Source organism: Megascapheus bottae, chromosome 21 (genome assembly GCF_031878675.1).
Source record: "Megascapheus bottae isolate mThoBot1 chromosome 21, mThoBot2.hap1, whole genome shotgun sequence".
Lineage (NCBI taxonomy): Eukaryota > Metazoa > Chordata > Mammalia > Rodentia > Geomyidae > Megascapheus > Megascapheus bottae.
The window spans coordinates 37,792,899-37,808,583 of NC_143529.1; the positions used below are offsets into that span (position 1 = coordinate 37,792,899).

General features: G+C 52.1%; 1 protein-coding gene across 17 annotated transcripts in view; it reads left to right on the plus strand.

Annotated features, from left to right (window-relative positions):
* Positions 1-8,618: 8,618 nt before the first annotated feature.
* The window catches only part of Lrrfip1 (LRR binding FLII interacting protein 1), a 108,630-nt gene continuing 101,563 nt past the window's right edge, over positions 8,619-15,685 (plus strand). For 3 of the 17 annotated variants that reach the window (XM_090355124.1, XM_090355126.1, XM_090355125.1), the window contains exon 1: positions 8,633-8,756. In XM_090355124.1, the coding sequence (XP_090211250.1) occupies positions 8,667-8,756 (90 nt within the window). In that variant the 5' untranslated portion in view covers positions 8,633-8,666. Of the gene's footprint in view, positions 8,757-15,685 lie in introns of all 17 variants that reach the window. The other 14 variants (XM_090355127.1, XM_090355129.1, XM_090355128.1 and 11 more) reach the window with 10 other exon arrangements.

The following is a 15,685-nucleotide window of genomic DNA, read 5'->3' on the forward strand; positions in this document are numbered from 1 at the left end:
GCTCTACTTCCAACTTTGGGGTAGTTAGCTGGAGCGAGGAGTCTCGTGGCCTTTTCTACCCAGGCTGGCTTCAAACTACGGATTCCCAGATCTCGGCTTCCTGAGTAGCTGGGTTACAAACAAGAGCGCTGGCATTCAGCTTTTGTTTTGTGTTTTGTTTTGTTTTGAGGGTTTGAACCTAGGGCTTTGTGCTTGCTAGGTAGGTACTCTACCATTTGAGCCATGACTCCAGTCCTTGAACTCTCTTCATCTGCAGATGTTGATGGAAAGAACTCTACTTGAGCACACCACGTAGATGTTGACAGACTCTTTTCTTGTTATTTTGCCTAATCTAGATTGGCCGCTGGCACTGGGTCCCTCTCCTTGACACAGTCAGGCTGTAGCCGAGCTGAGCCCTCCAGATGTATGTGAGTAACAGTGCCATGGTCATACAGGGACACGATCCTGATTTTTCTCCTAGAAAACAAAAAAAAAATGATCTTCAGAGCATTATTCAGTAAAACAAAACCCTTGATGAAATGTTTGTGCTATTTTAAAACACGGAATGCTTTTGAAAAGCCATGCCCGATGCACAGCAAGGCTTGTGCAGGTTGGAGGAAGTGACTGGATGCATCTGTGCTGTTTTTGTTGGAGGAGCAGCGCAGTGTTGATAAAGATGGTGCTTTTCAGCAATGAAGCCCAGGCAGGCAAGGGCAGCGAGGGGACCTGCCTTGTGAAGGGCGGGATTCACACTGGACGCCCAGCCATGTGGCTCCAAGGCCGTGGAGAAGTCAGCAGGCACCTGAGGCCCCTGCCAGGGCCCCTGGGAAGTGGCCCCAGGCCAGGCTCCCTGTCGAGGCCCATAGGACTCACCAGCTCTGAGATGCTGATGCGCAAGGACACGGGGAGTGTGAGGAGCTGGCCAGGGTCGGAGGACAGAGCGGGAAGATTTCTTTCACACCTAGGACAATCCACTGCACAGGTGTTGGGACGGCTCACTCCGGACCTTCAAGTCCTTTCTGGAGACACCATTTGACTTGAGTATCTGATTGCCTTGATCATTGAAACCAGTAGAGGGTCGTACCTCAATTGCCTAAATGCTCTCAGAAAAACAGTGGCAAATTAGCAAAACACCGTCGAGCATTGATGCACTGACTCTTCCCATTTTGGGACAAAAGAAGCTCCAGCCACCCCTAAGGTACGATCCCCCAAAACACATCCCAGGAGGTCCACTGGCTGCCTATGAGGCAAATGCCATTTTGTGTTTTCATGGGTTTGGTTTTGTCTCTTGCTACCATTTTAAAAATATGTGGAATATTTTAAGTAAGTCTAAACTTGCACACATGAGTGTGTGCACGCCCATGCACGTATGCACGTGCACACACACACACACACACACACACACAGAAGAGCTGCCACACCCAAGGGAGGAGTCTCACATCTCAAGAGCCCCCTGGCTGTAGGAGCACCAAGACAGTGGGTTCCCCTACCTAACAGCCAGCTTACTGAAGATAAGACATTCCCATCAGCCTCAAATTCAACGTGCACCTTTGCAGTCTGCTGGCTGGCCTCCGGAGTCACCACTCCTCCGATAGCGATCGTCAGAGCCTAGTTTTCATGCTCTAGAATTTTCTAGAGAGGGAATCATATATTTGGGAGGTCTAGCATTTTATCCAACATATTTTTGAGATTCAGTCACCGTGTGTGTGTGTGTGTGTGTATGTGTGTGTGATATTATTGACAAGCACTGTGTCTGTAACTACAATGTGTTTGCAGCACCTGTGAGCAGACAGTGGGTTGTTTTCCACAGGTGGCTGTCGTGGATCAAGCACGTATAATGTTCTGAGGCAATCCTCTTCTGGCACGTCTTTATTTCACCTGGCTAAACACCAAAGGTCACGTGTCAGGATCCTGTGTTATGGTAGGTTCTGTTGCCCAGTCATTTCTACATGGCAGTCAGAGCAGAGGTGACCCCCGGGTGTTAGGGTCTCATCAGCAGCTAAGAGGTTCCACACCTCAGCCACAGACATTCAGAGGGGCTCTGGACTACCTCACTGGGCTTTTAATTTGCATAGCATTGATAATCGAGATGTTGCGTTGCTTTTCCTGTAGTTTTGGGCCATTTGTAAATATTCTTTGTGAGGCATCCATCTGCTCAAGCCTGCGTGTACGCTGTTCCACTAGCTAAATGACTTGGGTTTTATTTTCTTATTGATTTGGAAGGATTCTTTCCATATTCTAGAGATGAACTTTCTGTCACACCTATGTATTGTGGAAATTTCCTCCCAGCCTGTGGTATGTGATTTCATTTTTAAATTAGCAGAATTTAACTATTTTAATACAATTTGATGTCCTGTTTTTTATCTCATGATGAGTGCTTTCTCTGTACTAGGAAATCATGGCCTAGGATATAGTCTCAAAGATTTTTCTTGGAATTTTCTTCTAGAAAGTTGAGCCTTTAAGTTTTGGTTCAGACTCTGTCATGATTTAATACTGTGTATGGTGTGAGGCAAGGGTCAAATCTTATTTCTTTCTCTTATAGATACCCAGCCATTCCAGGTCCATTCTCCACTCAACTATCTCTGGCCTTTGTTGAAAATTAGTAGCTCCCTACAGCAGCCTGAATTCTTTCTCACTGTTAACACTACATGCTTGCCAATTCGAACATCTGGGTTATTTGTCAATTTCTTAATAGGTTATAGGAGCCTGAATTCCTTAGCCTATTTTTGGTTTTGTTTTCTGTCTATATTTCAGTTTGAGTCATTTTATTGGCTATCTCTTAAACTCACCGATCCTTCATTCTATATGACCCAATCTCTTGGTGGGGTGAAATGGAGTAGAGGCGGAACCCCAGGTTTTATGACAGCTATGAAAGCTCTCTCCCACGTGAACTACATCGTTTCCAGCCTGTTGGTTTGTGATAGGTTCTTGTTCTAATTTTGCCTTGGTTTCCCTTGAACTCCCAATCTTCCTGCCTCTTCCTTCTGACCAACTGGGATTACAGATTTGTACCACCAAACCCAGCCTATTCATGAAGGTTTTAACTGCAAATGTACTTTGGGGTGTATAGCCTCCATTTTGCTCATATGGTTCTTCATACTGTGACTCAGCCCGGCCTGGAACTTGTGGGCTCAAGTGTGATGCTCCCACCTAGCTTCCTGAGTGGCCAGAACCACAGACACATGCCACCACATCCCTCTGGTTTGTTTTCAGACTCCCCAAATCTCAACTGAAATTTTCTATACCTTTATCAATTATGTCCATCGTTCGCATTGTTCCATAATAGTCCAAACATCTGAGTTATTCAAGAATCATTTCCAATGAGTTTTTTTTCCTCTTAAAGATTTGTCTTGTCTACCGATTCTTTGCACTGGAGAGGGCAGGCAACCTTTTACAAAGACTCTGGATTCTGTTGTAGCCTCTCTGAAGAGGGTTGAATTTGGTTCTAGCCGGTGGTTGGCTCCTCTTGATCCTGTGAGTCCCCTTCGTCTTGCTGAGATTTGGTTCTAAGCTATGTTACTGCGTGTCTGGACTGGCTGTGCTGTCACCCCTCATAGTCCTGAACGGTGACCTCATTGTGAAGACGCAAATCCTTCCGGATGTCAGTTCAGGGCTGGGATGTTTACCAAGCACCAGCATCCTGTAAAAAGAAAAAAAAATGCCTGATACAAACAATCTCCTAGGAGGGAAAGTTTGTTTGGGCTCATGGGGCTTTTTAATTTAATTTTTTTTTGGGGGGACAGCGTTTTCCTGTGTTGCCCAAGCTGGCCTCAAACTCCCAATCTCCCACTTGAGGTAACACTGCATCTGGCCTGACTTGTGGCTTTGGAGGTTCTGGTCCATGGTCACTTGGTTCTGTGCGGTTTTAGCAAGCCAGAAGAACACCATGAAGAAGCAAAGCTTCTTTCCTCAGGGTGCCAGGAAGCCATGAAGGGAGGAGACCAGGCTCCCAATAGCCCCCTCAAGACCACGCCTCCATATCCCAACTTCCTCCCTTCAGGCCACACCCACTAAGACTTCTACCACTTCTCTAAATCAGCATCTCCTGGCAACCAAGCCTTCAACACCTGTGCCCTTGGGCAATGCTTCCAAGCCACAGCACCAAGTCCCTGAAATCCAAATCTCTAGTTTGACTACCTCAGCACTGTTGATGCTTCTGCTCGGCTCTTGCAGACTTCCAGCTGTTGCTTTCCTTCCAGAGGCTTTCACCACTCCCTTCCCCGCCCTGCCCCTCCCCTCCCCAAACACATATGACTCAGGTCTCAGCCACAGAGTCTGGTAACTATATCTTGAAACTCAATCTTCCATGGATCCCTTTTCCCTTTTCTGGGGCTCTTGATCTGAAGCTGTAGCTGTACCGTAGCCCTTGACCCTGGCCTGTGACTCCTCAATGCTGGCTTACACGATTGCCAGCATGCTTAAAGACAGAAAGTCCCTGGGGAAACATAGGCCGCATGGCTTACCTTCCTGTTTCCAAAGGCCGTGTCTGGGTCCATCCATCTCTGTCTGCATTTGATGATGCCCCAGCATCTCCAATTGCTATTTCTTTGCTTCAAGATTTATGATTGCTATTGGCAGGAGGATTATTTTGACATAGCTTTATTACCATTTGGCAGGAGCCAGTGTTCCATGGAAAGTCCTCTGTCACCTGTGTTTAAAAAAGCATTTCTTTTTGTCATCTTGTTTTGAAAGACCAATTGATTCAATAGTTTGACTAACTAATTGACTTTAGTGCTGAAGGAAACTGAGTTTCTTACTAGTGAATAACTATCCATAGTGCTTGCCTTCTGAGAGTAAAAAGAAAGTTGAACTTATCACTTGTGGCTCACGCCTGTAGGCTTAGCTACTCTGGGAGGATGAGATCTGAGGACTGTGGTGCAAAGCCAGCCTAGGAAGGGAAGTCTGTGAGATGCTTATCTCCAAGTAACCAACAAAACGTTGGAAGTGAAGGCGTGGCTCAAGTGGTAGAGTATTAGCTTTGAGCAAAATATTACGGGATAGTGACCCAGGCTTTGAGTTCAAGCACCCCCCCCCACTCTCCTCAATCCATAACCCTGACCGAAACCCACTAGGGACACAGAAGAGGTAAACCTGGTTCTGGGTCGCTGCTGGGGTGCTCTGAGTGTGGTGGGAGCAGGCTTGTAGCACAATCCTCTGGGTTCAACCCAACTCCCTCAAAGCAAAATAAAGCTGTGCGTGTGTGTTGCTAGAGATCAAACCCAGGGCTTCAGGTGGAACCCTGGTCCTTGCCAGGCAAGAACTCTAGCACTGAGTTACCTCTCCATCCCAGATGAGAACATGTTGTTAAACACTCCCACAAGTATTTGTGTATTTGTTTATACACCACTTATGTTCAAAGCCCACATGTCAAGCTAGCAAATCTATCCAGTTGAAAATAGGCTAAGCAGTGATAGGATAGTGACAGTCAATGGTGTTGGTGATGGTAAGTATTCTTTTCCATTTGGGAGCACCCCGGCTACACCAGTACTCTACCACGTGAGCCACAACCCCTGATTTTAGTTTTATCGTATTTTGTCTCAGCTGGAAGCTCTCACTTTTGCCCAGGCGGGCCTCAGATGGTGACCCTCCCATCTCTACCTCCTAAATGGCTGGAATTACAGGTAGGCACCACTGTGCTTATTCCACACGTCATATGTGATAGCCAACGGAGAGTTCCCAACCAGAGCAAAAACCATGGTTCTCATTGTCTTGGGAAATTTTATTAGCGGGGAGGGGGTGGAGAGACTTGGGGGGATTATCTTTTAGGGAATCTTCAAAATCTTTGAAAGCCAGCTGTCTTCTCTGAGTCTTAGTCAAATCTAGTTACATGAGCCATAAATGTGCTTAGCCTGGTCCACTAAAATGCATCAAAATAAAAAATACAGAATGACAAAAAGGCACCGCTAGGCCTTGGAAATACTTTGTATATCATTGTGAGCTGATACGTGATCACTTAATTTGAGTTAATATACAAAAATTGGTAACATTTAATATTAATGCCTATTCATGCAAGTTTTAATATTTTCTTCTTATACAGTCTAAGGTTATCTCCTGCATCCTGCTCAATAGTCTCCAAAATCAGAAAATGTATTTGCTGAGAGCTATCTATGCACTAAGGGCTAAAACGAGCCAGTGCCAACCATGGCAGTCAGTAAATGTGCTCATGCCTGTTATCCTAGCGACTCAGGAGGCTAAGATCTGAGGCTCCCAGTTCAAAGCCAGCCTGGGCAGGAATGCCCAACACACTCTTATTCCCACATCACCACCAAAACACCTAGAACAGAACTGTGGCTCAAGTGGTAGAACACCAGCCTTGAGCAAAAAAGGTAAGAACAGGGCCGAAATAAATAAATTAATGAATTCAATGTAAATGTAGGGCCAATAACTGTCCAGACACACCCCTGGCCAGTCCCTGAGCTCGTGAGTGTGCAGACAACTTTGGAGAAAAGGAGAAGGGACCGGGACAGGACACCCTGCACATGCCCAGATGTCACTCACACACAGTGGGCATGGGCTCAGCATGTGAAGCCACAGCTCCTGTCCTCTTAGCATGACTTCAGGAGAATTGCAGGGTGGGAGAAGAGTTCCGATGCACAGCAGGGAGAGGAGGGAAGGGAGAGGAGGGGGAGGGGAGAGGAGGAGAGGAGGGCCTGGGGTCAGAGAGACATTTTTCAGTAGGCATATGTTGGAACTTTGGTCAAGCTTTGGACAAGGAGCCCCACCCTTCTGGCACCCTTTCCTCCTCTAGAGCAGCAGCAGCTGGGTGTCCCCTGACCCACCCCAGCCAGCCTCCCACCAGGCCCTGGCAGTGTGGCTGAAAGAAGGCGTGACCCCACAGGTAGCAGCGGGTTGGTCGGATGGAGAGCCTCCAGAGCCCCTGGGGCTGGGGAAATGGTGAGAAGCGCCCGTAGGCCAGGGCAGAGAAGGACGGCCAGTGCCCTGGGCTTCTCCAGCCAGGAATGCACCACTGAACACACGTGGGTGATGTGCTGTGCATCAGAATCCTGGGGACTTCCCTTCTGCCCGTGCATGCCCCGTGAGGCTCGAGCCCCAGGGGAGCAGTGATGGACACACCGCTGGCCTCTGCTGCCCCAGCACCCTATACATCTCTGTGTCACTCGCCTCGCCACTTTTTGCTGGCAAAACACCTGCAGCAGCTTGGCTACCACCTAGAGGGTGTCCGTCTTAATGGCTCCTTCCCTCCTTCCCTGTTACCTTGCTAAGGACCACACCACCGGCCACATCACTTGGCTGGAAATGATCATAGGTCCCTGATGTCTCTGCTTCCCTCCCAGACCCAGGCGTCTTGAAGTCCTCCCTGATCCTCAGATGCCTCTGGGGCTTTCTTAGGAGCCTCTGCAGGTGCCTTCCTCATCGAATTCAAGACAGACCAAAGGTGAAATCCTAGGTATTCAGGAGATGGAGATCTGAGGCTCTCAGCTCAAAGCCAGCCAAGGGAGACGAACCAGAGAGACTGGCATTCACCAGCAAAACGCCAGAAGCGAGTGGTAGAGCATCAACGTCTAGCGTAAAAACGAAGCGAGGGCGAGAGGGCCTGAGTTCGAGTCCCAGGACTGGCAGGGGATGGCTGGGAAACATGGGAAAAACTTTACCTGTCTGTTCAGTGCACTCTTCTGCCATGCACTCCAGACAACTTCCAGAGCACGGAGGAGGGCACCAGACAACTTGGGAAAGTCTCTTCCTTCCTTCCTTCCTTCTTTCCTTCCTTCCTTCTTTCCTTCCTTCCTTCCTTCCTTCCTTCCTTCCTTCCTTCCTTCCTTCCTTCCTAATTATTCAGTACTTACTAAAAGCGAGGAAGGCACCAGGCCCTTGGAGAGTGACTGGGACTCTGGGACGAGGCTTGGTGATCAGGGCACCAAGTCAGCCAATGGCATACACTGGTGATTTCCAGAGGCTCCTGCGCCGGACCCGGAGAGGGTGGGCCACAAGGCCCCGGGGGCGGACCTGGGCTCCAGACTGCCTTTGGCTGGCTGTACAGCCTCTCTGAGCCTCAGTTTCTCTTCTCTAAAAGGGAGGAACAGTGCCCTGACCTGGCAGCAGAGCATGCCTAGGGCACTAGGGTGGCGTGCGCAGCTGGCAGAGCTGGGTCTCAAAGGCACCTGGACCCGATCCGGGCTCCCCTTTCCCAACACCCCCACCCTGCCTGGTCATCTGGAGGGGGGGTCACCCGCTGGGCTTGCATTGCGCCTAGCCCTCCTCTCACAGCCCTCTGGGCCACCAGACCCAGTCCTGCCCATCTCCGGCACCACCTGCCCCCCATTTCTGGCGGCCCAGCCCAACTCCAGGAGTTCTCTGCGGGTCCCGACCCCCCACCCCGCCCCCGTGAACAGGCCATGTCCTGGGGCTCCCTGCGGGCCCCTGCCTCCTCCCCTGGCCCGTTCCCATATGCGCCCGCGCATCTCCCGCCCCCTCTAACCCCTCACTTCTGGCGCCCCTTCCCAGCCCCAGGGGTTCCTCGCGGGTCCTTGCCGCCGCCCCCCGCCCCGCCTCGCCCCCCCCCTGGCCTCCTCCCCTGGCCTCAGCGCCCGGCCCCCGGCCCTGTCCCCGCGTGCGCCCCGCGCCCGCTGACGCCATGACGCCGGCGGAGGAGGGGAGCGAGGGGCGGCGCAGCGGCCGCGGCCCGAGCTGGGCTAGCGACGGCCCGGCAGCGGCGGACGGCGGCGGACATGGGCACCCAGGGCTCGGGGCGCAGGCGGCTCCCCAACCGGGAGCGGCTGACGGCGGAGGACGACGCGCTGAACCAGATCGCGCGCGAGGTGAGCGGGGCGCGGGGCCGGTCGGCGTCCCGCCGTCCCCGCGGTCCCCGGCCGTCCCGCGCCAGCCCCGGCCGTGCCCGGCCGCCCCCCGCGCGGGACTCGGCTCGCGCCCTCCCCGCGGCCTGCGGGCCGGCGCCGGTCCTCGCCCCGGTGACAGCCGATGGCGCAGCCTCCCGCGCGGCGCCCACCCGCGCGGCGCCGGCCCGTGGCCGGTGGCCCGTGGCCGCTTTGTTGTGCCGCGCGCGGGAGGGACAGGCCTTAAGCCGGCCGAGGGCGCCGCGTGGCCCGACCGAAATGGCCGGTGGGGTGGGTGGTGACCACGGCGCGGGCGGCTTGGGGTGGACTCGGGGCCTCTGCAAACCCCGGGTCTGGGAGCCGAGAAGCCAGGCCCGTCCGGTGCCCGGGAGGCGTCGGCAAAGTTTCCTGGGCAGAGTTGATGGCACGGGTGGCGTGGGTCGTGATGGCGCGGATCCGCGGGTGCGTCCTTGGGGGAAACAATGTGCGTGCGGCGAAGGCTGCGCAGACGCGCGGGAGGGGCGGCCGCGGGCCGGGGACAAAGGCTGGGCCGGCGCGCTGCCCGCTGCCCGCTGCCCGCTGCCCGCGCCCCGCTGTGACTCCCGTGCGGTGCCGCTGTTACCTAGAAAGCCTACCCCTCCACCAGCCTCCGAAGCGCCGTGGACCACCAGCCCTCCGACCCTCATTCCCACATGGCAATTTAGACAGTGGTGTGGTTGCCACCAGACAGATATTTATTGGAGTTTCTAATGGCTTCTTAGGTGTTTGTCATTGCAAGTCCTGGGTTAGCTTCATGAACATGAAGCCGTCAGCATTTGGTGAATATTGAATGAGGGACTTCCCAGCAAACTCCTATCCATCCCTTGAAGCCCAGAGTCCATGCCCTGTCCTCTGTAAGACCTTCTCACACGTGGCTCTCCCATGTCACCTAGGGCATCTCCTGCCTCTGCCTGGATCCCCAGGCTGCCAGTCAAAGGTGACACCCAGGCAGGCAATGTCTGTCTTTTATATCGCAAGAGCTCACCACAGCCAGACAGTAGGCACTGTCAGCGTTGGTTGCATTGATTCAAAACAAAAGAAGTCTGTGGCACTTGAAGGATCTCTGGCTAAAGATAGACATTTACTCAATGTAGTAGCATGAATGTAACTCGCTTTTGAGGACAGTCTCAGTGTGTGGCCGGGCGGCCGTGTGGGGGGACCCAAGGTGCTGTGCAGGCCTGGACTTCGCTAGCCATCAGCAGTTATGGACATGGGCAGTTTGGAGACGTCTCCCAAGTGGCCTCCTATCTGCTGGTTTTACAAAAATAGATGGAAGGGGCGGGAGGTGGGTGGGGGGGGGATGGTCGCCTGGCCCGGGCCCCTGTCTGTATCCTGGGAAGCAGACAGCTGTGACAGAGAGGGAGTCTGGAGGCAGACCTGGATTCAGACTGCTCCCCCTCACTGCTGTGGCTGGACAGGAGCCTCCTCCCCTCTCAGACCCTCTGTTTTAGAATAAAGAAAGGCCAGGAACCCATGCCCAGGGCACGAAGGGCAGGGTGTCCAGGCCCCCATGCCCATCCCAACAAAAGCCAGCCTCAGATGTGGCCTCTGCCAGTACTGAGTGACAGGCACTGGGACTGGGAGGGAGCCATGGGACAATGCTCACTCCATTTCCCAGGTGTGAAAATTAAAATCACTATCCAGAGGCCAAACGTCTATCCACCAACTCCTCCAGAGTTCCTGTGACTTTCCGGTTAATTGAGCAACTCAACAGATCCCTGTCATGATGTCCAAATCCCTGTCCGTGTGTGTGTATGTGTGTGTGTAGACAAGCATCTGTCCTCAAGGACTTCAGTCACACTGGTGGAGACCAGCATGCTGGCACACATCTGTAATCGCAGCCCTTACAAGCTCAAGGCCAGCCTGGACAACACAGTGAGACCCTCTCTCAGAGAAGAAGGGGAGCTGGGGACCTGTAGATCACAGTACTAGAAGAAGACAGGGAGAAGATCTGCTTTGCAAAGGAGAGAACAAAGCAGGGTATTGAGTGGTCATGCCTATAATCGCAGCTACTTAGAAGGGTGAGATCTGAGGAGGGTGGTTTGAAGCCAGCCGCAGCAGGAAAGTCCCTGAGACTCTCATCGCCAATGAACCACCAGAAAACTGGAAATGGTGCTGTGGCTCAAAGTGGTAGAGTGCTAGCCTCGAGCATAAAAGTTCAAGGACACAGGCCGGGAGTTGGGCCTAGTGGTAGAGTGCTTGCCTAGCATGCACAAAGACCCGGGTTCGATTCCTTGGTACCACATACATTGAAAAAAGCTGGAAGTGGTGCTGAGGCTCAAGTGGTAGAGATCTAGCCTTGAGAAAGTCCAAGGACAGTGCTCAGGCCCTGAGCTCAAGCCCAGGACTGGCAAAAAAAAAAAAAAAAAAAAGTTCAAGAACAGCCCTGACTTTGAGCCCCACGACCAGCAACCACATAAAGTGGGAGAGGGGCGGGAGGCAGGGAAAGCGAGAGAGATGGCTGTGGCTTCCTGAAGGATATGTCAATAAGCTAATGCTTTGGCTGCTTAGATTAAAACCCTGCTTACCGGACTACTGTGGCAGGAAGGCTGGGGCAGGGGCCTCCCCAGAAGCTCAGGACTCTCTGGATGAACCTCTGGCTGTGTTGCGCTGTCTCCCGTGGTGGCCTCATCCTCTGGCTGGTGTGGAGAAGCCTCTGCATGGCCTCCTCTGCTGGCTTTCCCTGAGAACTAGAAGTAGCACCTTGGAACCCTCCTCCCTCCCCTCGCCGGGGCCCCTGTGACACCCCTGTGGTCACTGGGCTCCGCTGCCCCCCCCCCCCAGGTCCCTTGACAGGTCTGTGACCAGCCAGCTGACCCGAAGCCCTGGGAAAGCAATGGAAGCCTGAATAGAAACCAGGAGCCCTTGAGGTAGAGGCAGGGTGGGTAAAGAAGTGGGGGCTTCCAGGCCAAGGTCTTCAGGAGGACTGAGCCATGGCGGGGGCGGGGGCTGGGGACAGTGCCAGGGGACTCAGTCCTGCCAGGACTGGACGAAAACATATCATGGCCTGATGTTTCCATCTCACCATTCCTCCGGTCGCTCTCTCAGCCAGTCCAGAGCAGATGGACTTGTTGCAGTGCCCTAGGTGAGCTGGGCACGGTGGCCATACCTGTAATCCCGGCACTCGGCGGTTAGTGGTCGGGAGGGTCGTGGTTTCAGGCCAGCCAAGAGCAAAGTGAAACTGTATCTCACAAGCAAGCCGAGCGTGGAGCTGCACCTCCGTCCTCCTGGCTGCCCGGGATGGAAGGGCAGGGGAAGCAAAGGCAAAATCCTTAGCTGGACAATAAGGAAAGGCAAAAAGGGCTAGAGGCCTGGCTCAGATGGTAGCATGCCGACTTAGCAAGTGCAAGATCCTAAATTCAAGCCCTAGTACCACCAAAAATAATATTATTGCAAATGCCTTGGGTTTCTCCTGATCCCCTGTCGGGGTGGAATTTGTCCAGATGTCAGAAGCAGAGCTGGTCAGCCCTTGGAGACTGAGGAACGCTGGCTCTGGGCAGGCACGCCACCTCACCTCTGAGCACCTCCTGCCACTCTTGCTGTTCCACCAACGAAACAGCTCCGTTTCTCCTCAGCATTCTGCCGTGGAGTGAAATAGTGTTGCATTCCCCTAGGGAGTCCTGTGTGTCCTGCATGCGCAGTGCTGGCCAGTCAGCTACTGCAACCACCTGGGCAGACCATGCCAGCAGTGACTGCGGTCCTCGTGAGGGGGCCTCCGTGTCCCACAATCCCCAGCTCTCTCTTTCTGTCTCTGTCCCTCTGTTTTTCTGTCTCACTTGCTGGTTAACTGGAGATAAGAGTCCCAGGAGCTTCACTGCCTGTGCTGACTTTAAATCATGATTCTCAGACCTCAGCCTCTAGAATAGCTATGACTATAGGTGTGAGCCACTGTGCCTGGCTTGATTTTTCTAGGACAAGGACTGGATGCATCCCCCCTATGACTGGTGATTTAGATGAGGGGGCCCGCCTCACCTAAATCTGGCCTCACACAGGCACCATCTGTGACCAAGGGGCCTTCTGTAGCCCCTTGGCAAGGCTCATCTGAGAAGCACTGGGAAGGAGGCAAGGCAGGCACTCCTGGCCTGTGACCTTGAACTGTGACATTGAACTATTCCCAGGATTCCCCAAAGTGGCTTCCGTCTGGCAGAGAGGAAGTCAGAAAATTCATCTGTGGACAGAGCTGTGGCCCCACCTCAGCTATTTCTATCCGAGCCAGCTGTCCCCTCCTCCTGACTCTTCAGTGCAGTGCTGAGGGTGGGGTCTGGGTATGGAGGCTGGAGGGCTGGGCCCTGTGGTGGGAACTGGGGACCTGGACTCTGGCTGAGCCTGTGGCCCCGGGAGCACAGCCAAAGGTGCATGCTGGGGGTAGAGGGAGGCAGGGCAGCACTTTCTTCCAAGATGGGATCCAGGTGACACCTGCAGCACAGCCAACTCCTGCTATCCCTGGGGATTCTGTCCCCAACTGACCTGTAAGCCCTCAGGCCTAAGGTTTGCTGAGAGAGGGTCTTGTTCTCACCTCCATATGTTTTCCCAGTCTTTCATCTGTTAAAAAACAAGCAAACAAAAACACAAACTTTTAGTTCTTCAAAATGATACACCTTTGACCCTGTTCCCAGGCCATTCTCCACCTGGCAGCTGTGTGGCCCACGTGAAATGTGGCAGATCCTGGCAAATCCTATCAGATCCTGTCATTTCTGTCACTGAAACTCCCTCTCATATCACCCTCTAAACCCAGATCCTTTAAGGACCAGTAAGACCCTAAATGACCTGGTAGTCACCTTCATTTTTCTAAATAATGTGCTGCTATTATGTCAAGTATTTATCTTATAAATATATTTTATATATTAATATTATAGAGTACTGTTGATAAAACCTATGGTTTCTCAATTGTATTGTCTATTTTTTGTTCCAGTCCTGGGACTTGAACAGAGGGCTGTTCAAGGTGCTGTCCCTGAGCTTTTGTGCTCAAAGCTGGTGTTCTACCACTTGAACCACAACTCTACTCCTGTTTTTTGCTGGTTAATTGGAAATAAGAATCTCATGCATTTTCTTTCTCTTTTTTTCCAGTCTTGGGGTTTGAATTCAGGGCCTGGGGACTGTCCTTGGGCTAGCACTCTGCCATTTGAGCCACAGAACTACTGGCTTTTTTTTTTTTCTGTGTATATGGTACCAAGGAATTGACCCCAGGGCTTCATGCATGCTATGAAAGTATTCAACCACTAGGTCATGCTCCTGGCCCTCTCATGCATTTTCCTGCCTGTGCTGTCTTCAAATAGTGATCCTCAGATCTCAGCCTCCTGAAAACTAGGATTACAGACACGAGGCACTGGCACCCAGCTTTGGAGTTCTCCATTTTAGGGCTTCGACCTTTGGCGATGGCAGCCTGGGTGAGCCTGGGTCAGGCATTCTCCTCACTTTCCATTCCCCCCATCATCGCACTACAGTCACTGTCATTTGGGCTCAACAATGTGACCTCTGGCCACGTGTCGGGCTAGTAGCACAGTGCCAGCATCAAGTTTCTAGAGCACAAGCTCTGAGTCTGCCCCTCATTCCAGGGCCTGAGGCAGTGACCTGCTCACTTTGTGTCTTCGTGTCCCTGTAGTCACAGTTCTCCCAGGGGGCTGTGAGGGAGGGAAGGTTCTTGGAACAACGAGCACACTGGTGTGTGTTCAGGACCTAGAGTGTCAGTGTCACACGTGGTCTCTCTGGCTGCACGGCCAGGTCACAGGGACCAGGATATGCCCTCCCTTGACCATCTCTCTGCTTTCCTATTTTCTTTTCTGAAATTGCTATCTGTCTGCCCCTGGCTAGCTCTTCTCGGGTGGTTCTGGAGAGCCCGTCATACTATTTTCTACATGAGTGAACCAATCAGGTCATCTATCAGGTCTCAGTTCCATGTTTTCCCCTGCCATGGTTGGCTGGGCCTGCATCCTGAGAGCCCCTTTAGCCCCTTGCTTATGTGGATTCCCATGTCCTGGGCTGTGTATTGTCTTCGTCCTTGGATGGTTCCTCATTTTGCCAGCACGTGTCCTTCAGTAGCTTGCTGAGCAAGAATGTTCTTGCCAAGTATTTCTATGTCTAAAAATGCCTTCATTCTGCCCTCACGCTTGATGGATAGTTTGATTGTAGACAGAGTTCTAGGTTAAAAATAATTTCCCAGAGAATGACGAAGATTCTTGTAAATGCTCTTTGGGATAGTTTCTGGTGTGAACGGATGGTGGAAAGGGTAATGTGGGGAGGTGAAGGCGGGGTGGGGGGTGGTAAAGGGGGCTGTAGTTTGCTGGCAGTGCCAATTTTTCGTGTTTGAATTTCATGACTCTTGTTATCTGTTCAAAAAATCAGCCAATGCAAGTGCCACAACAGTAAAATTTAAAACCAGGACCTCACACTCAGGGCCTCACACGCTGCCTTAGCTTTACCTACTCAAGGTTGCCACTTCACCACTCCACTGGAGCCACGCGAGCCGCTGGAAGCAGGGGAACCTCCCTCCTGTTTACTAATGACTGCGTTCACTCGGTCTAACATTTCAGGAGATTCATGTGTGAGGGTTTTTTTTTTTTCCACCTCTACCTTTGTCTCTGTTTTCTCTTACTAGGATTCTTATTTGCAGAGAACATTCTTTTCATTCTTATTTTCTAATAGTTTTATCTTTTGGTTAGACTTGATGGAACGTTACTCAATCTTTCTATTAAGTTGACCTGCTCATTTAATTTGTGGGGGGGTCTTATTTTTGTTTTGTTTTGGTAGGTATTATTTCTTTTTAAAATAGTCTGCCTGCCTTTTTCCTTCCTTTTTTTCTTTCTTTCTTTTTTTTGGGGGGGTGGGGCATGAGGCTTGAACGCTGGGCCTGGGTGATGTCCCTGAGTGCTTCTGCT